Source organism: Baudoinia panamericana (assembly GCF_000338955.1).
Source record: "Baudoinia panamericana UAMH 10762 unplaced genomic scaffold BAUCOscaffold_1, whole genome shotgun sequence".
Taxonomy (NCBI): domain Eukaryota; kingdom Fungi; phylum Ascomycota; class Dothideomycetes; order Mycosphaerellales; family Teratosphaeriaceae; genus Baudoinia; species Baudoinia panamericana.
The window spans coordinates 1,632,257-1,653,498 of NW_006911257.1; the positions used below are offsets into that span (position 1 = coordinate 1,632,257).

General features: G+C 55.5%; 11 protein-coding genes across 11 annotated transcripts; 7 read left to right on the forward strand and 4 right to left on the reverse strand.

The window, feature by feature from the left end:
- Positions 1 to 50: 50 nt before the first annotated feature.
- BAUCODRAFT_118842 (uncharacterized protein) lies at positions 51 to 1,681 on the forward strand (the record flags this gene model as incomplete). Its single annotated transcript, XM_007674123.1, has 2 exons — positions 51 to 685; positions 736 to 1,681. The coding sequence occupies 2 exons, from the start codon at positions 51 to 53 to the stop codon at positions 1,679 to 1,681; spliced, it is 1,581 nt and encodes a 526-aa protein (XP_007672313.1).
- Positions 1,682 to 2,051: 370 nt separating this feature from the next.
- Positions 2,052 to 2,796, reverse strand: BAUCODRAFT_100879 (uncharacterized protein). The gene is made up of 5 exons (XM_007674124.1): positions 2,606 to 2,796; positions 2,527 to 2,554; positions 2,357 to 2,462; positions 2,168 to 2,305; positions 2,052 to 2,113 (listed from the first exon to the last, which is right to left on the reverse strand). Exons 1-4 carry the CDS (start codon positions 2,687 to 2,689, stop codon positions 2,170 to 2,172), a joined length of 354 nt encoding a protein of 117 aa, XP_007672314.1. The 5' UTR covers positions 2,690 to 2,796; the 3' UTR covers positions 2,052 to 2,113; positions 2,168 to 2,169.
- A 1,063-nt stretch (positions 2,797 to 3,859) lies between these two features.
- Positions 3,860 to 5,706, forward strand: BAUCODRAFT_144693 (uncharacterized protein; the record flags this gene model as incomplete). The annotated part of the gene is made up of 4 exons (XM_007674125.1): positions 3,860 to 4,084; positions 4,285 to 4,321; positions 4,381 to 4,782; positions 4,832 to 5,706. The coding sequence occupies 4 exons, from the start codon at positions 3,860 to 3,862 to the stop codon at positions 5,704 to 5,706; spliced, it is 1,539 nt and encodes a 512-aa protein (XP_007672315.1).
- Positions 5,707 to 6,137: 431 nt separating this feature from the next.
- On the reverse strand, positions 6,138 to 6,644 carry BAUCODRAFT_21075 (uncharacterized protein; the record flags this gene model as incomplete). Its single annotated transcript, XM_007674126.1, has 3 exons — positions 6,138 to 6,268; positions 6,347 to 6,571; positions 6,635 to 6,644. 3 exons carry the CDS (start codon positions 6,642 to 6,644, stop codon positions 6,138 to 6,140), a joined length of 366 nt encoding a protein of 121 aa, XP_007672316.1.
- Positions 6,645 to 7,102: 458 nt separating this feature from the next.
- BAUCODRAFT_62020 (uncharacterized protein) lies at positions 7,103 to 7,700 on the forward strand (the record flags this gene model as incomplete). The annotated part of the gene is made up of 2 exons (XM_007674127.1): positions 7,103 to 7,476; positions 7,535 to 7,700. The coding sequence occupies 2 exons, from the start codon at positions 7,103 to 7,105 to the stop codon at positions 7,698 to 7,700; spliced, it is 540 nt and encodes a 179-aa protein (XP_007672317.1).
- A 511-nt stretch (positions 7,701 to 8,211) lies between these two features.
- BAUCODRAFT_144696 (uncharacterized protein) lies at positions 8,212 to 9,129 on the reverse strand (the record flags this gene model as incomplete). The annotated part of the gene is made up of 1 exon (XM_007674128.1): positions 8,212 to 9,129. The coding sequence occupies one exon, from the start codon at positions 9,127 to 9,129 to the stop codon at positions 8,212 to 8,214; it is 918 nt and encodes a 305-aa protein (XP_007672318.1).
- An 85-nt stretch (positions 9,130 to 9,214) lies between these two features.
- Positions 9,215 to 10,592, forward strand: BAUCODRAFT_144697 (uncharacterized protein; the record flags this gene model as incomplete). The annotated part of the gene is made up of 3 exons (XM_007674129.1): positions 9,215 to 9,455; positions 9,596 to 10,383; positions 10,530 to 10,592. The coding sequence occupies 3 exons, from the start codon at positions 9,215 to 9,217 to the stop codon at positions 10,590 to 10,592; spliced, it is 1,092 nt and encodes a 363-aa protein (XP_007672319.1).
- A 1,480-nt stretch (positions 10,593 to 12,072) lies between these two features.
- Positions 12,073 to 14,541, reverse strand: BAUCODRAFT_62253 (uncharacterized protein; the record flags this gene model as incomplete). Its single annotated transcript, XM_007674130.1, has 2 exons — positions 12,073 to 14,177; positions 14,232 to 14,541. 2 exons carry the CDS (start codon positions 14,539 to 14,541, stop codon positions 12,073 to 12,075), a joined length of 2,415 nt encoding a protein of 804 aa, XP_007672320.1.
- A 1,675-nt stretch (positions 14,542 to 16,216) lies between these two features.
- Positions 16,217 to 17,834, forward strand: BAUCODRAFT_62407 (uncharacterized protein; the record flags this gene model as incomplete). The annotated part of the gene is made up of 5 exons (XM_007674131.1): positions 16,217 to 16,381; positions 16,437 to 16,653; positions 16,714 to 17,218; positions 17,294 to 17,362; positions 17,420 to 17,834. The coding sequence occupies 5 exons, from the start codon at positions 16,217 to 16,219 to the stop codon at positions 17,832 to 17,834; spliced, it is 1,371 nt and encodes a 456-aa protein (XP_007672321.1).
- A 366-nt stretch (positions 17,835 to 18,200) lies between these two features.
- BAUCODRAFT_29538 (uncharacterized protein) lies at positions 18,201 to 19,961 on the forward strand. The gene is made up of 5 exons (XM_007674132.1): positions 18,201 to 18,280; positions 18,366 to 18,384; positions 18,441 to 18,620; positions 18,697 to 18,771; positions 18,824 to 19,961. The coding sequence occupies exons 1-5, from the start codon at positions 18,257 to 18,259 to the stop codon at positions 19,789 to 19,791; spliced, it is 1,266 nt and encodes a 421-aa protein (XP_007672322.1). The 5' UTR covers positions 18,201 to 18,256; the 3' UTR covers positions 19,792 to 19,961.
- A 199-nt stretch (positions 19,962 to 20,160) lies between these two features.
- On the forward strand, positions 20,161 to 21,230 carry BAUCODRAFT_29542 (uncharacterized protein). The gene has a single exon (XM_007674133.1). The coding sequence runs from the start codon at positions 20,199 to 20,201 to the stop codon at positions 20,733 to 20,735; it is 537 nt and encodes a 178-aa protein (XP_007672323.1). The 5' UTR covers positions 20,161 to 20,198; the 3' UTR covers positions 20,736 to 21,230.
- Positions 21,231 to 21,242: the final 12 nt, after the last annotated feature.

The following is a 21,242-nucleotide window of genomic DNA, read 5'->3' on the forward strand; positions in this document are numbered from 1 at the left end:
CTCGTCGCTTCTTTCTCGCTGTTGTTATCGCTCGCCAGTCTTCGATTAAGATGCTTCTCACCGAGGTCCTCGCTGCGCTACGTATCTACTGGCCGTTGCTACTAGCTGCATCCCTTCTCGTTCATCTCCTTCGGAATAAGTACAACAACGGTCTGAACAAATACCCCGGCCACCCTGCAGCAGCGTATACCAACTGGTGGCGGTTCTTCGATGCCCTGAATCGCAAAGCAGAGAGGACTCACATCGAACTTCACCGGAAGCATGGAGATATTGTCCGTTTAGGACCGAATGTTCTCTCCTTCGCGGATCCGCGAGCGATCAAGACCATCTATGGCTTGAACAAGGGCATGACGAAGTCCGACTTCTATCCCGTGCAACAAGCGGTGGCCAAGGGCCAGCGGCTACCATCACTGTTCAGTACCAAAGACGAAGAGTATCACGCAAAGTATCGGCGGTGTGTGAACAATGCCTTCGCCATGTCTTCGCTTGTGGGCTATGAACCGCTTGTCGACTCTACCATGGATGCATTCATTCAGCAAACAGAGCAGAAGTACAGTAGCACTGGACGGACCTGCAACTTCTCCCGATGGCTGCAGTTCTTTGCTTTCGATGTGATTGGCGACTTGACGTGGAGTAAGCGACTGGGCTTTGTTGACCGGGATGAGGATGTTGATGGCATCGTCAAGTGAGCCAAACCTGCAAGTGGCAATGTTGACGCTTACTGACCGTCTATAGATTCGTTGGCGACTTCCTCAGCTACGCTGGACCGATTGGACAGATGCCCTTCCTTGACCTCCTTATGCAGAAGAACCCAATCTCTCTACAGCTGCAGAAATGGGGTATTAACAAAACCGTCTTCCCCGTCACCAAATTCGCCCTTGCACAATCAGCCGACCGAGCAGCAGAGATGGAGAAGATCAAGCAGAACGGCTCGATGGACGAGAGGGCAGGTCGTGGCGTAGACTTGCTCATGAAGTTCACCCAAGCCCAGCATGATCACCCCGACTTCATGACGGACAGGCAAGTGCTTTCTTCCTGCACGAGCATGATCTTTGCGGGCTCCGAGACGACTGCCATCAGCTTGAGCAGCGTCTTTTACCATCTCGCAAAACACCCACGCGTCTACAAGAAACTGATGGCGGAGTTGGATGAGGCCGCACAGAATGGCAGTATCGGCGAGCGCGACCATGAGAAAGTGTCCTGGACGGAGGCGCAGAAGCTGCCTTATCTCGATGCAGTCATCCAGGAGAGCTTCCGCGTGCATCCCGCCGCTGGCTTGATCCTTGAGCGCGTGGTCCCACCCCAGGGCATCGACATCCTCGGCGAACGCATTCCTGGCGGGACGATCGTAGGCTGCAATGCTTGGGTGCTGCACCGCCGTCCAGAAATCTTTGGCAGCGATGTCGATACCTTCCGACCAGAACGTTGGCTTGAAGCGAAGCCGGATCAGCTGCGGGAGATGAAGGCGACGATGTTCCAGTTCGGTGCGGGCGCGAGGACGTGTATTGGCAAGAACATTTCGCTGCTGGAGATCTACAAGCTTGTGCCGACCTTCTTGCGGAATTTTGAGGTGCAGCTTGAGAAGCCGGATGCGGAGTGGAAGACGCATAATGGGTGGTTTGTGCGACAGCTTGACTTTAATACGGTGTTCAAGAAGAGGTCGGTGCCACTTGCAGCATGATGCTTGTGATATTTTGCTATGGTACCACAGCTGGAGCGTTCAGGTATAAGTTAAATTCTTGCCTCCCCAACGTCGGCTCTCTTGCTCAGCTTTCGACTTCGCCATGACAATAATTGTGACCTCCGCTCCATCGCTGTGATCCTGGGCACGTCACTGTAACAGACGTAGCCTGACCACGGGCAGATGTACGTGCTTGCCTGCATGAACCACTCCGTGCCAAGCGCCCGGTATGTTGTTTGAGCCTGGTCACCAGTCAACGCTGCGTACAGCAGAGTGCAGAAACTGCTGCCATGAGGTTAGTCGAGAGAGATTCACCCGCACTCCGCCCATTTCACGGCAAGCATGTGTAAACTGCGACAGTCAGTAGCATGCCGCGTTTGGCCTGACTAACGCGTCAAGGCTTGACTGCAGTGCTGCTCCAGTGGGTTGATCCTTAAGGCCTCCTAAGCATCCAGTCACATGTACGCTGCAGGTGACACTTCTTACGCTCACTTTGTCAACCCGGCTGTGGCAGCTTCAAAACCTTCGTTGACCATCGCATTGACGACCGCTGGGCTGATAATATCCCTGCGGAACTGCTCTTGTTGAAGCAGCTCGAGCGCTCGCAAGGTTGGTCCAGGATATCTTCCAACCTGTTAGCAGAAGCTCCTGGGCGTGGTGTGACGGTAGGCACACGATAAGTAACGCAAATACTGGGGTTGCTGCCAGTACTGGAGATAGTCAAGGTAAGCCACAAAGGCTGCGTCATCGAAGTACTTCAGCATGGCTAGATGTTGGAGGTCTATCTCGGGTTGACACGTTAGCGGGCGATGACTTTATGATCCGAGGACAATCAATTCACGAACATAGTGGGTTGGAGAGTGATTGCACGAACTGCAATATTGACTTTAGCACGATTCTGCTTTCAATGAAGATTGGTCTCACCTCCAGCTCAATGGTGAACCTGCTGTAGCCCGCATAAAACTCTGGATCCCGCCCGTTGGGACCATTGCGCTCGTGGTCTGCCATGCTTGCTTGGCATCTAACCGACGCGTGGTCAACTGATCGACTTCTAGCACCAGGTGATGTTGAATGCTACAGCTTCCAGACTCCGCCACACTCGGCACGGTCTGCACAAACGGCCAAGGCCCCGATACTGATGCTGCCTACACGCCTCTGACGGCGGAAAGACGCATGATTCGTTTCAATGCGGCGGTAACTGCGTGTAGTCGCGACCTTTCTCCGCACAAAGGAAAGAGGCGCTAGCTCGGTAGGGTGCTGTAGTGAAGGTTCGCTCGGCTCCTCGGTTTCCTTTTGTGGAGGAAGCGCGGGCGCGGTTGCGGTTCGGTTTATGGACCCTTAGAGTGTGTTTATGGGTTTCATTGAGCGGCCAATGAAAAGGATGGTGAGATGGTGATTCGGCAGGGGTTTATAGGTCCTACTGGTTATATTCGCCCTTGTAGCGACTTTTGGAGACGGTTAGAGTGGCGTTCGATGGTGCCAGCATGGCGTTGTGGGCCGATACTAGTGACTGTAGACGTAGGTTTGAATTGACGATGAGCAAGGTTCACGCGATGAGCAGAAGAATAACGGTTGGCGCGTGCGATGCTGCGCGAAAGGCAATCTGTGCCTCTCCGGGTCTCGTGGTACACAAACAATTCCCGCTGACTGTGCCTGTCTCCTTGTCGCTTCTACCTCTTCTCTCCGCACTTTCCAGCAGTAGTACTGTTACTATCCAAATCAACCATTCCGTGAACGTGTCTCCATCTGGAGGCCCTACGTCACGGGATCTATTCGGTCCAGACCAGCATCTACGCAAGAAAGCAGGTTTTCCATCGGCAGTCCATTAACACGGGCAGAAACATAACGCAACAAACGCGGAACTGGGCCAGCATTCCGCATCCGCATTGCTAGGTTCACTTTGAGGCTCTCCGCACCTGGACTTCTCCCATATTCACACCTTGATCACTTACCTATCGGACGCCTAACGAGCGACCGCGCTGTCTGTGAGCGCACGTAGATTTGCACGGAAGGGTTGCAATCTAGTGCCCGAATACGAGCACACTTGGCGATGATGGCAGTGGCAGGGGCTGGTATGGCACCCCTGCTCATCTTCCCAACCCTCCTGTTCCATCGTGGACATGCATGACGTCTCGCTAACACTTCCGGCGCGAAATGGTAGAGCGCAAGAGTCCTCCAATGCCTCTTGCATCGAACAACCCATTCCGCAACCGAGCAACTTCGCCAGCGCCGCCGAGCATGTCAACAACACCTGCGGATACGGCCCCGCCATCCGTCTCGCAACCATCACGAACAGCGACCAATCCTTTCTTGGACCCGAGCGATATCGCTATGTCGCCTCCACGCGAGAATGGCACAAGCAAGGGCAAGAGCAATGGCAATCCCTTTGCGGAAGACATCTTCGTAAGTTTCACGTGATACAGCCAGCATAATTTGTGCTACATTACAGCGCGACTCCGTGACGCTCGCCCCTGACTGATTGCTCACCCATTGGCTTATCACCGCTTCACCCTTGCATGCACTGCATGCTCACCAACTGCATCACGAGAATGGAGCGCTTCGTAGTCTTTTGTGAGAGCTTCGCTAATTACCCGCGACTGCAGAAGGACCTGTCTCTACTCGACAAGCCGGCCAGCAACGGTGAGTGCGATGATTGGCGCGTCAGAGGCGAAGTTACGGCGCTAACAATCCTGCCAAAGGTACTCGAGTAGTCCAAAACGGCGCGCCAGCGCGTGCAGGCACACTCCCGACACCCGGTCACCGACCATCAGGTTCCGAAGAACGCCGGGACCGTCCGTTGCGGCCATTCAAGGCACCAGACAGCCCGGTCAAAAAACAGCACGATTTGCGACCACGAGGCATGTCTGAGTCTTCGGTGATGGATGACAAGGAGCTGCGCAAGCGCTTGGAACGTGAGCGTGGTGAACGGTCGGAAAGGACAGAATCTGAAGAGCGCAGGCGGCGCGAGAGGCGGCGCGAGCGCGAGGAGCGGCACAAGAAGGAGAAGGAGAAGATTCGCAAGGGCGAGCGTCCTGCCAAGCGGCCTCAAGGCTTGGACATCATCGACAAGCTAGACGTCACTGGCATCTACGGACAAGGACGTGAGTCAAACGCAACTCCGCTGTTGCGCTCTCCTACTGACAAGTGCAGTCTTCCACCACGATGGTCCATTCGACGCCTGCAACCCGCACCGGAACGCGAGGAAAGATCGACGGGCGCCGATGCAAGCCTTCCCGGAGGGTTCCATGAACATGATGCTGGGTGGCTCGGGACCAGTGCGCTCTCGCCTTGATCTTGACAAGTACTACGGACGCGGCGAAGAAGGTTTCCAAGACTACGCCGTCACGCGCAAGACCGATACCGCCATCATTAACCCTACGGACCGCACCGAACAAGTCCATGGCATTGAAACGACCGGGCTCGGAACATCTACTTTCCTGGAGGGCGCACCAGCCAGCAAAGCCGCGCTGCAACAGCGAGAGTATGACGATCCTATCATGCCAGAAGCTGCACCACAGCCACAAGGCGGCGCACTCACCCGGAAGAGGTCCCTCGCGCAACGTATTCGAGGCATGTCCAGCTCACGCCGTGGTGGTCCCAACGGCCTTAGAAGCCCAGATGCGCGGTACAACGACAATGATCCATTTGACTACAGTCCACCCCAACCGGGCAGCAAGGCAGTCTCTGCCGGTGGACCGATGCGAGCCAGATATACAAAGGAAAACGAGATCAACCCTTTTGACACCGCGTACGATGATGCTTTCGACAAGAAGGGGGCGCAGATCAAAGTGGCGGAACAGGAGGCCTCGGCGGTAGTCACGACGCCCGGAGGCAGGGCGAGGGCGCCAAGTAGCCCGAAGGTTGGTTATGGTCTCGTTAGGAGCGTGACTACCGATTCGGCTGCGGCTGGCGTGCGAAAGGGGAGCGATGAGGAGGAGAGGTCGAGCGGTGGAGGAGGCTTCCTTAGTCGCATGAGAAGTCTGAAGGGTGGCCGCAGGGCTAGGCCGGAGAGAAGAGACACTTGAATGTTGATGCATGTGTTTGTTTCAGCTTGTGTATGTGCGCATATACTGGCGAAAGGACGGAATTATTGAGGCATTGTCGTGGCGGAATTGAGGCGTAATGTGGGGTGTGGGAGGTTGGAGATTGGTACAGCGTGGAAAGAATGTGTGAACAATGCAGGAAACATCGAGTCAGGTGGGGAAGGTGATGATCTGGGTACAATTCGGCCCTCCCTCTCGAAGCTCGGAACATACGGTCAGCATAGAGAACCATCCCTCGCTCGGCAGTCCTATAGACGACAAGGAAAGCAAACACTAGGTATAGGAAGTACTAGATTCTACAAGGAAGCCGGACTCCTTCCCATGCTTGGGGTATCTTAGCTGTCGCATCCAAAGTCCACATGCCCCGTCTCAAGCGCCCTCGGAAACCCACCACACAATGCTCTGGTCAACAATCAATTCTCCCTCCAGTCCGCGCCGCACTTGACGCACTTGTAAAAGTTCGTCATGGGCTCGTCGGCACTACGAATCTGCACTTGTCTGAAGTAGGCTTGCAGGGAGTCGCAGGTTTCGTTCTTACAGCGCACTGCAAGCCACGAGCGCAAAGATGTCAGCTAAACAGATCTTGTACATATGAATATCGCTGAGGGAAATGCAATCGTACCCTCCGTCTTATCGACGTTCTTCCAGCTCTCCGCGCCACCAAGCACGGCTTCGGGGGCCTTGAGGTCCATAGTCTTGCGCTCGAAGTACTTGCGGTCCAGGATCATTTGGTACGGGCATGTGCGGCATTCGAAGCGGTTTTTGTTCGCTTCGTCGATGTTGGTCGGCGCGCAGTGGGAAGCCGGGATGGTGGTTATGGTGAGCATGTTGCTGCATGAGGGGCAGACTGGGAGGGGAATGTGTGAGAAGGGAGATTATGTAGAGAAATAGAGAACATGGTGTTACTTACATAGGAGCATGTTGACTGTAAGAGCGACAAAGTTGCTCGCACTGTTCGCTCGCACTGTTTGCTGGGAAGAAAGTTGCTCGAGGCAATACCCGGATGCAGAAGGCACGCAAAGGCCGAGCGCTTCTTGTGCGTGCCCGTGGCGTCACGGCTGTGGCTTGGCCGGTGCAGCATGTGTGTTTGATCGGCAAGCCGTGTTTCACTTCCCACCTCTGGGTGTTGCCTGGAAACGAGCAGCGGTAGCGACATTTCGAGGCAGAAGCCAACCAATTCCACTAATTCGCTCTGCTCAACACCCTCCTACTGATCGCTATAAGACTGTTCACCTCACCACCGGCCATCACCTGACAGCACGGCGAAGGCTTGACACCTTAGGCATCATATAAGACCGTGTTCCTAAGAGACGGCATACCGATTGAGCATTCCACTTTCACTCGCAGTCAAAGACAACACCGGTTCAGGCGACGAACCATGGCAGACGACGAAGGTGCCTCACCACGCGAGCAACTCATGGAATCGTGTCGGCGCAACAACACCGAGCTCCTCTCTACCTTATTATCCTCCCCACCACTCTCCAGCAACCCACAAGCCATAGCCAACTTCCTCAACACAACCACCGACGCATTGGGTTCAGGTGCACTCCACGTGGCGGCGCAGTACGGCAGCTATGAGGTGCTAGACATGATCCTTGATCAAGAAGGCGTCGAGATTGACACTCAGGAACGGAGAGAAGGCGACACGTGCTTGCACAAGGCGGTCAGATATTGCAGCGAGCTGAGCAAGCATGAGTGGCAGCATGGTCAGGCGGTGGTGGACATTCTGGTAGACGCTGGGTGTGATCCGCGGTAAGCCGTGAACTGACAGAAGTGCTGGGCGAGGGAGTGCTGATTATAGATGTTGTAGGCTACGGAACAAAGCTAAGCTACGCCCCGTTGACCTCGTGGACCCGCGCAACAAGGACCTACGGACGTCGTTACAGAAGGCAGAGATGACCATCATGGCGGGCAACGATGCTGTAGTCGAGGATGACGATGATCGGCCAAACGGTCCTGGTAGTGAGAGCGACTGATTGTGCGGTCTCACGTTCGATAATGTATTTGCAGGCGGAGCACGGTGTAGAGACTTTAGTCAAGCGTTCAGTGCATAGCGGTCGGCGTCGACGACATGGAGACATGGTGGGCAGCATGATATGAAGGCATGCTGAAATGGTAAACCGGCAATGCATCGCACGCTAGAACGTTGATGCTGCAGAGACTTACCGGCACCTGCTGCCAGGATGCGTACTTGTGGACAGACAATAGACGTGAGCAAGGATTGGACGGTGAAAGGCGAAGCACAGATGCATCGAAAAGACCGTACCGGAGACACGCTTTCGATACTACCAGTCCCACGGCATCCTTTACATAGAGACGACATATGAACGTAATGTCTGCGCGATTGTTGTCGCGTGTAACTACAGAACGAGGAACAACACCCTCGCCATGCAAGCGCTATGCTGTAGAAGGAAAGTCCGGTCCCGGTCCCTTGACGAGTTTTTTAGAAGGAACTTCGTCTACACCTCCTTCGTGAATTTACTTCCTCTACACCTCCTCCGTGAATTTACTTCCTCTATTCCAATCGAGCGAAGACGGCGTCTCGCTTCGATCAAATGTTGCTGACGTACCCACCGTCCCTTGCGGTGAAGTGGGCCTGTCCATGCGTGGACTCTTCGGCGTTGTAGCCGGTGCCAGTGTCGACGAGGCAGTAGTAGGTGGCGACGACATATTATACGGCCCACCCGCGTGTACTGTAGGCCTGCGCTGCGGGCCTGGCGACAACGTCATTTGCTCGTCGCGATCATTGTCGTGAATCGCAGCCGCGTCCGAGAAGGGTCCGGCTCCCCCTGCTGCTGCGCCGAGGGAGCCGCCACTATTGTGGAAATAGGAGTTGCCGCTAAGATTTCGCTCGTGCTCAGCCAAGGGCATGGCAGCCGCTGCGCCGCCAGCACCTTCGGCTGCAGTCATGCCAGGGCTGAACGAAGAGGGGAGCTTGCGTCCGGAGACGCGCTGAAAGCCACGTTCGGTAGGCTCTGATGACACTGCAGAATTGCGATTCTGATGTCGGAAAAGCGCAGGCACGGCGCCTAGGGCAGGCATCAGCCCTGCCCGCTCAGCCATGCCTGGCCCTCTTGACCTTCCGTGACCAAAGTCGGAAGAGAAGTCTGCACCAGCTGGTAGCGCCGTCTGGCCTCGTTGCGATTTTCGCCTATACCACCGAAGGAACAGCATAGCAATGAGAAGGACCATCGCCAGACCTGCTGCGCCACCAACCACGCCTCCCGCAATAGTACCTGCAGGAGGTGTGTTCTGGTTGTCGTTGCCGTTGCCGCCCATCAAACCGGCGCTACTCGTGCTACTGGATGAAGATGAAGTTGCAGTGCCGTGAGAAGTCGGCTGTTGACCGGCGCCAGCCACTGTCGCATACGAAGTCACAGTGCTCTGACCACCGTTCCCACCCATCGCCGTCGGGTACACGGTGGAATAAAATATTGATTCCACGCCATTACTGTCAGTGGTTGTTTGAGGCGCTCTAGAGTAAGCTGAGATGGTTGAAACGAGGCCGTCCGTGAAGGTAGTCACATATGCGCTGTCAGATGGTGTTATTGTCTCAACACTGCCATCGGCGAGTGTCGTAGTGAAGAAGAAAGGTACATCCGTGGATGATGAAGGTGTCGATGTCAATGACGAAGATGCCGACGCCGACACTGATGCTGCCCCCGAGCTTGATGCCGCTGCTGATGCCGATGACGGGTCGGAGTTTGAGGCTGAAGCTGAGCTCGAAGTGAGTGCAGTTGACACAGCAAGATTATTGTAAAGAGTGAATGTTGTCTTGACCGTGGTGTTACCGGTACTGGCAACCAATACTTCTGCTGATCGAACGTCAGCGAAGTGCTACATCCTAGTTGTTAACTTCTCTTACCTAAAGTTGTGAGCGTTCCGTCTCCCGACACGCTCGGAGTATCGGTGACGGAAGTGGCAGCTTCAGTCACCGTGCCATTAGCGCTAGCTCCGGAAGAGACTACCGTTGTGCCGGCAGCAACAAGTGAGGTAGCAGTGAACCCTGGGGTGTTCTGTCCGGATGTAAATGAAGCAGCAGTAGTAGTTGCAGATGGAGCAGAAGTGGTAGTTGCAGACCCCTGTAAAGACGGGCTAGCGAATGAAGCTGAAGAGTCTGTGGAACTTGCGCTGGAGGTGCCGGACGCACCAGAAGCCGACGCAGTACCGGATGTCACCACACTCGTTGCACCATCGGCGCTAGAAGCGACCGAAGTGGATGCGGTGGAAGGTGTTGAAACATTCGTTGCGCTGGGGCTGGAAGACGTGGATCCTGATAGCGCGCTGGTGGCAATAGTTGTCGTAGTCAGTGACGGCAAGGCGGAACTTAGTAGCGAGCTCGTGGAGATCGTCGGTGTGGTTAGCGACAGGGAAGTAGAGGTCGGCAGCGCGCTAGTTAGAATCGTCGTTGTGGCCAGCGACGGCGACGTGGAGGTTGGCAGCGCGCCGGTGGATATCGTCGTCGTAGTTACGGATGGGGACGAAGATGTTAGTAGCGCGCTAGAGGAGACCGTCGACGTAGCTAGCGCCGGTGACGGTACTGTACTCGATACGCCCGGGGTGAATGTCGAGGAGGATGGCGTTGCACTGCTTAGTGAACTTGTGGTCGCAACGGATGCAGACGATGAGACATCGGCAGCGCTCAAGCTGTTTGCTGTAGTAAGACTGGTTGTGCTGCCAACATTGCCGGTGACAGCCAGAACAGTTACAGTCGACACAGGCTGTGGAGATACTCCTGTGCCTTGTCGGCGTTGAAGGTTGTGATAGCTGTCCGCCGCGGACACAGCTTGCTGCTGTATCTGTAGGTGGAGCTCTTCGATGCTCTGTGGAACCTGGTGGACGCTCGTGGTGTCGTTGTTGAGAGGTAGGTTGTCAATGCGATGGGAGAAGGTCGGATAAGGCGCCAGTTCTGCGTCCTTGGATTGCGTAGTGGAGATATTCCGCGATGTCGAATATGACAATCGCCGGCGCTTGTGGGCTGGCCCCATCCTCGCTCTCATTGACAGAGCCCGCTTGCCCGTTGCTCACCGTCGCAGTAACACCGCTGCGCTGCGCAGTCGTCCCTTCCCACGCTCGACGTCTCCGCTTTACCAGAAGGACGTCGTGGTTCCAAATCTTGCGGACCTGATCAAACCAGTGAATTTCTTCCTACGAATTCTTTATACGCCAACCGGAAGAGACTCCCTGAATTCGTTCGGAGACGTAACGAGCGGACGTTGGACCAGAGGCCAACTAAATAATCGAGATAGGACCAGCCAACCTCTGCTCGGCGCAGAGCACTGGGTCAACAGCTACGTGTGTCAATTTGGGAATATGCCAGTGAATCAGGAGGTGCTGATATGCAGGAGTGTGCAGTGTGCGGCGGCGAAAGGTCTGACCGAAGCGACCGACGTTGGAGAAGGTGGAGGACTTCGAGCTGGGCCTTCGGCGCAGGGGCTGAAGGTTTACTGTAGGTACCGAAGCTTGCTTCCCGAGCGTCGTCCACCGTTGCCAGCAATAGTAATCCGGTCGATGTGCCCTCTCCTATCATGCAGATGCGGGAACGAGAAACAGCACAAGAGAGTGTCGAGGAGCCAGCACGTCGTTGTCGTCAACGCGGCTGAGAGCAGAAACAGAGTTGCAAGTAGGCCGTGAGAAGGTTGAAACCGTTCGTCTGCACGCTCCCTCACCCGGCTACGCTTGCCGAGTCACCACCGTTAGCGCACGGAGTCCAATTTCGCTTGTTCATCAGCGTCGCTCTCTCGCACCCTCGAAGCGTTTGTAGTGACACTTCATTTGTCGCCGCAAAGTGTATGAGATGAGGTGCAATTCAAGTAACCTTCACTGCCTGCGACAAAACGACCATCCACCACAGCATGCTCCGCTTCGCCTTTTGGACATCGTGGAACTTACCGACATCAACGCTCACGCGCTTCCCCATAGTGTTGGTGATCGCTAGGGATACGGGCTAGTTCCAATAGAGCCTGCCGCATTGGCGTGTCACCACCCGTAAGTCAAATGCGCCTCGTTTGCCTAATCGAATACTAGATCTCCTCGATATATCTACAAATCTGTGCGCTACGATTGATCAAGTCTGGTGCCCCGGCCTGGCGCACGGCCTACACGACCTCTTCCTCGTGATGATCACTGGGGTATACGAGCATTTGTGCAAACCTGCCGTACACTATTATGTCATGACGATGTATGCATGGAAAGCGACATGGAGACCTAGCGTATCTCAGTCACCGGCGAAGTGTGTTTCAGCACGTTAATGGTATTGGATAGTTCGTTGCTTGGGACACAGCAAGGCGTCGTTTAGCTAAGCTTCACGTGCCATCACTCAAACACTGCCATATTACCACCCTCCCATTAGATCCATCCCTCTCTGTCCTCTAACTTGTGCCTCATGCGCAGCCACCAAGAGCCTCCGCGCCCTACAGCACTATCACTTCGTTTGGTCGCCACGGCTCTGGACTCGAACCTGCCACGGCCTTTCCTTTCACGGGAGCTTGCAGCCGTCGACGGCCGAGATGGTGGCTTCATGCCGATCCTTGTTTGCGAGCGCTCGCTCTGTAGGGTACTGAAGCTTGCCATCTTCCGCATGCGTGCCCGAATACTGCCGACGCCCTCTGCGGCCCCATCATGGACATCCGGGAGCGTGTATTTGGGCGAAGGCGGATGAAACGATACAGCGCGAAAGGGGCTGCTGTGATCTGTACTCCTTCCACCAGCGCTAACATTGCCAAAGCTGAAGTTGCTACCCGCCTTTTTGAGCGTGAAGCCTTGCAGCTGTGCCGTATGTTTGCGCGGTGAGGTGTCTAAAACGTGCCGCAGAACTTCGATGTCAGCTTGGTGTGCGCGGTGCCGATCAACAGATTGCTGCCTTGGAGCTGCGAAAGCTCGTCCTTGGGTGTAAGATCGCTGACGGCGGAGGTCTTTATCATGGGCCGGAGACGAGATAGGGCGATGTCTTCGATGGTCAGCGTTGCAAGACCGAAGATCATTGCTCCGCTGCCGCCGCTGCGTGTGAGCCTGCTGTTGCTCAAACGCAGCCGCTACTTGCGCGACAAAGTTCGGGACCACGTCCAGAGAGTTCATGTGCACAAGCTTGATAGGGAGCTGCAGTGTCAAAGTCTTGCTGCTCGAAATCACGATCGAGATGTTCAGGAAGAAGCACACCTCGAAGAATTTGCCGGGCTTCACTGTGGCATGGCCTCGTGGTATGTCAAGATTGTAAGTGCGCGTCTCCATGCTGTGAGGATCCAGCCCATGCCAACCGCTAGTGCTTGCTTGTAATGATGTTGTCGCGATCATTGTCTGATGCGGTTTGTCGGACACCCGTGCACGCAAGGCGGACTTCTCCCTGGTTGCGGCCGCGGCGTGCTTGTAGCAGAGCACGTCGCGCTCAAGATTGAGATCTATCCTTCTGATGTGTTTCGTACTTCTGTTCGCGACGAATACATCCACAAAGATGCTGCTCCCACTCACCCAAACCTGTCTATGCAAGCCCGCAGTGGCCTTGACAGTCTCACACCTACCAGCCCTTTGCCACGTCAGAGTGTCTGCAGTCATTAGCGGGCTCGGCAGAGATGCGAGCGTCTTCTCCGGATCGTGCGTTGGCAATACTTGCACCTCCTGCGATGTACGGACGCGGTAGTGGGTGCCAGCATCTCGTATCACGGCGGTAGTGGACAGTTGAAACCCAATGCTTGCGTGTTTTGACTGGAAAGGAGCTGGGCCGGTATCTATCGGTAGGCTAATGAGAAACGGTAGGGACGAGGCAGAAGGCAGTAAAGTCCAGAACTTGTCTGAAGGCATGAGTGGATTTGCCGGCTCGACCGTATTCGGAGGGGGACCGTGTTTGGAGTCAATGAGCTCGGTGCCGAGTGCGACAAAAGTCGCTCTGCGGTTTCCCGAAGCCTCGTATCCAAGCAGGTCAACTGACAACGAGCCAACGCCGAGCGTTCTGCGCGGCTTCAGGCGCTCGTTCTCATCTACGGTTATACGGACGAAGCCTTCCAAGGTACCACCACCGACGAAGATTGGACCCGAAACCTGCAGCTCGAGCTTTATGCGCGGATGCCTGAATGTCGGAGACTCTAACAAGTCAATAGGGTGCGGTACCCGAATATGGGTCCGTGAAGGCAAGCTTCTTACCACTTCTGACGTTACAGAATCCAAATGCAATCCTGCAACTTTCACTGGTGAATCGCTCCGCCCTCGATTTGGTATGGTCAGAGCTGTCGCTGACGGCGCAGGCCGCAAAAGCTGTCGCACATCGTGCATCGAAGGTTGTCGAGCATGGCCTCTGTCTTGTGGCTGAGACTGTCCGAAGGACGAAGAGCGGCGCGGCACGCTCGACTGAGGGATGATATTGCGCACCGACTGCTCCGGGCTTGTGGAGGAAGCTGATGGCGTTCGAGCTTCGTACGGGTTCGATGTCGCATTGGTTCGGAACGCTGGGTTATCTGACGCTTTCGCAGGGTCGTGCTGTCTGAGCGAGCTTTTAGACCGTAGTGACCGGCTACGTTTCGCCATACCCTCACGCTTCACAGATGGCTGGCGTCCAACGGAGCGTACACGCGAGGTGCTCCGCCGCGTCGCCAACTGTGCGTTTTGTTGCCGGACGGTCATGTCCATCAAGCTTGGCTCGGTTATCTCTCGTATGTCGGACAGCGGTCGCAATCCTGGTAGCGGCCATGCTGGGTTGGATGGCGGTAGTTCGCTGATCGATGGTGCGGCCTGATGCGGCAATCTGTGATCAATCACTTTTGCTTGTGCCGGGTCAAGGATCGGATGAGGTCTCGAAATCTCGTAACCATGCGATCGGGTCGCCATCTGCGCATCCTGATTGACGGCTTGCTTGGCGGAGTCATTGTACAACACTGTATCTATGCAAAGAAATCAAGCGATATGAAACGAGGCTGTGCGAAACCGGAGAGGAAGGGCCAACGAACGATGAGCGGAGTGTGAATTGCAAGAGGCATGGCTCAGAAGTATGGACACCGCAGCAGGAAGACATGAATGCAACAGGAGGGTAAGCGCAGCTCGCGGCAGATCTTTGAACAAGGTACGTCCAGCGTGTCACTAGTTGCCATTAACTTGAGCATATCCTAGATAACAATGGGCGTCTTCCGCAAGGCATCGTATTAGCACCATGCTGTAAACTGATCAGATTGGCTCGTGCGTCGCTAATCCAAGTGGTTTTCAAATCGAACGATTCGAAGCCCGGAGGAAAACTAGGAATATATGCAGCAGTCTCTGAGGTTAGTGTGCTTGGAGACACGGTGTCTCTACCTTCATGAGGCATACCCGCCTAGCTCCAAAGAAGAAAGGTGTTCTATTGAGCCTTGGAGTACCGTAAAGTCAAGCGACAGAAGTTGGGACTGGCCCTCTATCACAATGCTTCGAGAACAACAGAATTGCCCTAGTTTCAGCTACCGGGACATTTGTTAAGCGCTCCTTGACCGTCACAGTCTGCTGCGGGCGCGAAATTGCTCGTATGATGCATAGCCTGCCGCCCGATGTCGATCCTTGATGCATACCGTGCCTCTATGCGCGGGCTGATGGCTTGTCGGCGTGCAAGACATGCTAAAGGCGCGTGCACATTCGCACGGTCGGACGTCAATACTGACAAGATCGTGATTTTTCAGAAGACTGTCCTCCAGCCATTTGATATGATTGTGTACTTCCCAGCAACGTGGTTATTCGCCGAGCTCCGAGGAGAAGCGTTTCGCGAACGCTTACTCTAACCCTTCCAGTGCTTCTCTGCTAACCTACAACAGCAAGCGCAAGCGATCATCTTCTTGATCCTTGTCGTCCACGAGCAATGACCACTGCTCGCTCTTCTTAGGTTGCATTGAGAATACACCGGCGGTACTTCGCACCTTCCATTTCCATCCAGTGACATTCTTCAGACGCTGCAAATCGCGCCGTGAAAAGAATGCAGGGCTGACAGATGACCAGGGAGCGTCGGACACGGACATGCTTCCCAGAGGGTCGAGGCAGTACGCAATGCGGTCCGCCCTGTATGCTCGCCCAGGCATTCACCGCACCGTGCCTGCGTCAGCGCAGTGGAGGGATCCGGGACTGCTTTGGTGCAGACTTTTCTACATGTAACTTGGTAGGCCCACGTCTTGGTCACCACGCTGCTCTGGCGGGTTACATGTACCGCCGTCTCTACTGCTGTCCGTTTTAGCTCGCTCGATTAGTCTAACAACCTCAGTCTCGCGGCTCCGCATAACCGCACGTTGCTGCTCTAATTGATCTCTTTCGCCCTGACGTGTTTTCATTAGCTACTTTTTACCTACTCTGGGAAGACTCCTCGCGGCACCGCGCCGTACTTACTCTTCTGTATTATCAATTGTCTGTAGGACTGGCTGGGTTGCGTCGGTAGACCGGTTCATGCTTCCACGGCTCGTGGCTAGCGTCAGCTTCACGGCATCTATTGCAGCAACAGCCTTGTGTGCCGCCGTTTTGGCCCGAGTACCTGCAGATGGGTGACAGCATGGTCATGGAGGGAGACTTAGCCGCTCCCAGCAAGACCGAGCTTGACGCAGTGCATGAAGGAACGCCGAGCTCAATCGATTCCACGCCAGAGCATGAAACGCATGCAGAGCTGTCGGCTTCGTTAGAGCCGACCGCGCAACCCCAGAAACGAAAGGGAGGACGGAAGCCTGTAAGTGCAGTCTTCAACCGTGGTAACTCTTCGTCGATGTACTAAGGCCGAGAAGATATATGCGACATCTGAAGAGCGCAAACAGCGGAACAGACAGGCACAAGCTGCTTTCCGCGAACGCCGTACCGAGTACATCAAGCAACTTGAGGCTACAATCAAGCAGAATGAGGATACTCTCGCTACTTTGCAGCAGAGTCATCGCTCAGCTGCTGATGAATGTCTGATGCTGCGCTATAAGAACTCCTTGCTTGAGCGAATACTGCTCGAGAAAGGTAAAGCTTTAATTTCGACCAGTGCCAGAATATGCTTGGCTGACAGTATCCGGTACCTAGGCATCGATGTGCAGGCCGAGCTCCAGCTGAAGACGGGAAGCCCGATTCTGGAACATGGCTTCGCGCCTCCACGTGCGAATCCGCCTCCAACACAAGTGCCGCTGCCTCCTCTCCAACGGACAGCGGTCCAGAGACAGCACGCTCGGAAATCGGGAGGTCAGACTTTCCTCCCCAAGCTTGCGCCAGGCCATCTCAACGCAGAGACAACCTTCACGCAGCCCTCTCCGCAAGGCCACCCGACGCCTTTATCCCATTCACCATCGCCGTCCAGCTTAACCTCGCGGTCACCTCTAACATATCATCAAGGTGGGATTACCCCACCAACGTCTACCGTTCTCACTCAGGGACAAACGCAGCAGTTCCATCATTTGCAGGCCCGCTCGTCGCAGCAGCCGCCTAGTACCGGGTTCTACCAGCCCCAACAGCAACAGGTACCGTCAAACAGACAGCGTGCGCCGCAGCGTCCACCGCCACCGTCGCAATACCAGAGCAGCGCCAGTGTGATGTCAAGTCACTCCTCGGCCAGTCAACACAGCATGCACCCGCCGATGAGCGCCGGTGCTGCCACAACATTGTCCAGCGCTGGGCCATCATCCGCTTCGGCGTACTATCCCAGCCCATTTCAGAAACATATAGATCAGCTCGGCAAGTCTCTCCACCCCCTTTTCCCCATAGAACTTTGTTCGTCCTAGATTCATTCCGTGAGTACAGAACAGGAGTACGATACCGAACAAGCGCAACCGATGCTCGACCAAGCCGACCACGAGCCCGAACCTACCTCCGATCCATCACCGACGCAACTGCACGGCACGTATCCGGCTCAATACGACCAACAAATGCAGCACCAGCACGCTGCTTCAGGTCAAGAGTATTATCAGCCGGGCTATGAAGCACAGTTCCACAACATGACGCAACTGCAGCAGCAGCAGCATCCGGGATCATCACGGATCGCGCCAACAAGTCAGCCCGAATCAAGTGGCTTCGCTAGCGGACGCATGGTAATGGGTCAGTTGATAGATGCTCATGACCCTTTGCTTGACGCCGATCCGTTCGGCTTGAGTGCGAGCATGCACTACCCAACCACATATGGCACGATCGGCCAGCAGCCACCGGGCCGTTGAACGAAGGACGTGATCTGTGAAGCAATGAATGGGCCAAACAGAACATACCCGCTCAACGTTATGGGTTCATATACCAAAGCTGTGAGATTGTTTAGCGATTAGCGAGGCGCTTTAGCATGAGTTGCGCTACTTAAGCAATGTGCTATTGATAGTTTATGACTTGTAGCTTCACTGTGCAAGTTCCCATTTGCCTACTGTCGAGTAGCTGTCGCATATTGTGTTCCAAATCGAATGATCCGTCTTGCTTGTGCCTCGTTGGATCCGCGAACGCCAAGTCTTTGCGGCGGCTTCCGCACAGCTCATTTCTGCACCATGAAACAAACGACTGATTCTTGCACTTCACCTCCTTGTTTCGTGACTCAGAAACATCCAAGTGAGGGAATCGAAGATGGGTCGAACGTCGTCGTGACACAATAGTAGTCATGGATAGTCAAATCGCGAGCAAGGTACGGACCTACTCTACGCGAACTCATTCTTCGTGATGGTCATGAGACCACGCGACATCCACGCATTGACTGACTCGCGATACAGAACCTCTACGAGCTTCTGGGTATGGCGCAAGAGCAGTCAGAGCTTATCGAGCACATTGTACTGATGAAAATGAAGGCAACGACCCAGAGCTCGACCCAGACAGGGAGCCAGAGCCGCCGACCCAGGCTGTGGACAAGCCAGTTCAGCGCAGCGGCAAGCGCAATGCTGGCGCCGAAGGCCCACCAGAAGACATCGAGAGGCCCGCTGGAGGCGGTCGTGGTGGCAGGCATGAGCAGTTCACAAGGGCTGACGGCGGTGCGTAGCAGTGAGAGGAGCCTGGCTCCGCTCGTAGCTGGCCCACAATAGACAATGTGCTGACAAGTCTTTTAAGCTGGCTCACTAAACAACCGCGCTGAGCAGCGTGACGACGGTCTTCGTCAAGACCGTCACCCGGACCGTCTACGGGGTATGGGGATGCCTCAGACCGCGCCAGTTGAACCCCTGCTGACAATTGCTAGATCCACGCCAGCACCGCGAGATTGGTGGCCGTGGCCGTTCATCAAGAGGCAACTACAGAGGACGTGGACGCGGTGACTATGGTGGCACGCGCACTGCTCGTGACGACCGTCACAGTCGCTCCGGTGTTGGCGAGCACGAGAAGCAGGCCGCCCATGGGTGGGGTGCCGAAACCGGCGAGGGCGAGCTGAATGACGAGATCGCGGGTGAGGCTATCGCTCAGGCGGAGAGCAAGGACGACCCAGGCTTCACGCCAGATACCGCTGCTGCCGACCCAGCTTTCAGCAATGGTCCAGACAATGCTGCTGCACCCGAAGTTGCAGAGGAAGCGGGTGGTGATGCTGCAATCACTGCGCCCGCCGAGCCAGAAGACAAGACCATGTCCTACGACCAGTACCTTGCCGAGCAGGCCAAGAAGCGTCTGGCGTTGAGCGGTAACACGCTTGAGATGCGTAAGGCCAACGAGGGCTCGAAGCAGAAGTTCCCCGAGGGTACCGCACTGCAGCGCAACAAGGACGACGAGAACTTCATGTCCGGTGCTGCTGCCAAGGCTAGGAAGCAAAAGGAGGCCAAGGAGCGAGACACCCTTGTGCTCGAGGGCCAGTACTACGCTCCGGTCGAGCAGGAGCGCGGCCGCGGTGGCAGAGGCCGTGGTGGCGGGTCCAGAGGCGACAGGGGAGGGCGCGGCGATCGTGGAGACCGTGCCGAGCGTGGTGACCGTGGCGAGCGTTTCGACCGTGGCGGTGGTGATCGTGGTGACCGTGGTGAGCGTGAGTTCCGCGGCGACCGGGAGTACCGTGGTCGCGGGCGTGGGCGTGGCGAGTATCGTGGCGAGTTCCGTGGCGAGGGTCGTGGCAGAGGACGTGGAGGCTTCGACGGTGGGGATAGGTTCTCCTCCGATCGTGGCCGCGGACGCGGATCCTTCGACACAAGCGACCAGAGCGCCTTCCCGGCCCTCGGAGGTGCTTGATCGCACCCCTCACAACAACATCGACAACCACATCTGCAGTTTGGCGGACTGGTACATGCGAAGTATCATCAACATTGCGAAGAACGCTGCCGCTCAGAGCGAAGGCGAAAGGTGCAGGCACAACCTGCTATTGCAGTCACATTAGGTAGACGTGCACAATAGTCATATCCTATCGCGTGCAGCTCCTTGCTGCCAATAACTGCGTTGTCCGTATTAGCTCGCCTCGCTGCCAAAACGGCGACCCCAGAGATTGACTGTCATGTACGTGCACATTGAAAGCTTGGTAGACGAGGCTTGTAGTGCCTGAGGTTAAATCACCGATCTCCACCATGCAGATATGTGCAATGACTCTCTTTGGGGACCATCTACACCTAGATCCACAGCCGCGTGAGTGGTCGCAAGTCAAGATGCCAGCATACGGGAGAGGTGGTGCCGGTAACATCCTCAGTATCGAGCAGGAGAACGCTCGAGCTTCCGCAGATCTGGAAGCGAACCAACAGGCCGCAGAATCTGACCAGAAAGGTCCATTACCAACAGATTACCTGGAAAAGAGTGAACAACAGTATGCACACACCGGTAGAGGAGGTATGGGCAATTATTATAGCCCAAGAGACCTGAGTGAAACGGGCCACTTTAACGATGCTCATCGCTCGCATATCCTTGGCGAGGGCACCAGTGCGCCTCCGGCTACTGGAGACAGTACTGGCAATGGTCCACCATCGTACGGCGCTGGCCCGTCTGATATCGAGCCCCCTAGGAAGCACGGTAGGGGTGGAGCTGGGAACTACGCATTTGGGGTATCCGAGAGCGAAGAGCGCGCTGCGCAGAGAAGGCTCGAACAGGAGAAACGACAAGAGCAGCTCAAGGCTGATATCGAAAAGGGTGTCAAAGAATCTCTGGCTGCGCCTCCAAAGGCGAAATTACCAGGCGGCAATCCGTACTGAGCGTGCCGTTTGCTCCGTCCTTAATCCAACGCTACGACCCGGCTTCTGCCGCGGTCTTTGCGCAAATATGTCCACGCCAACACCGCGTACCCAGCCTACAGATCCTAGGATCGTTCTTGGCAAACTGTCTTACCTATCAAGGACATGTGCTCCAAGCTATTGAGCAGTCGCCCCAATAGTGGTTTCATACCGTGGCAAGTCTTCCGCCGTGCCGGGAGCTGGTAAGGGCGTGTTCACAAACAACTTGTGAAGCGCGCCGGCTGTCGCATCGAGCAAGCCTTGCAATACCAAGGACCAAGGCTTAGGCGTCGACCAAGCATCGCCCTTCAACAACGGCGTATACTCGCCAGATGGGTGTCTACGAACCAGCATCGCGTATTGCCAAGGAGGCCGCTCAATCGGAGGCTCCTTCGCCGCCAGTCGTGGCTTGGAGCAGTAGATGATGTCGAAAGCATCTTTCTGATTCTGAGACGGGAACAGCACACCGGCGTTCGCTAGGCAGCATTC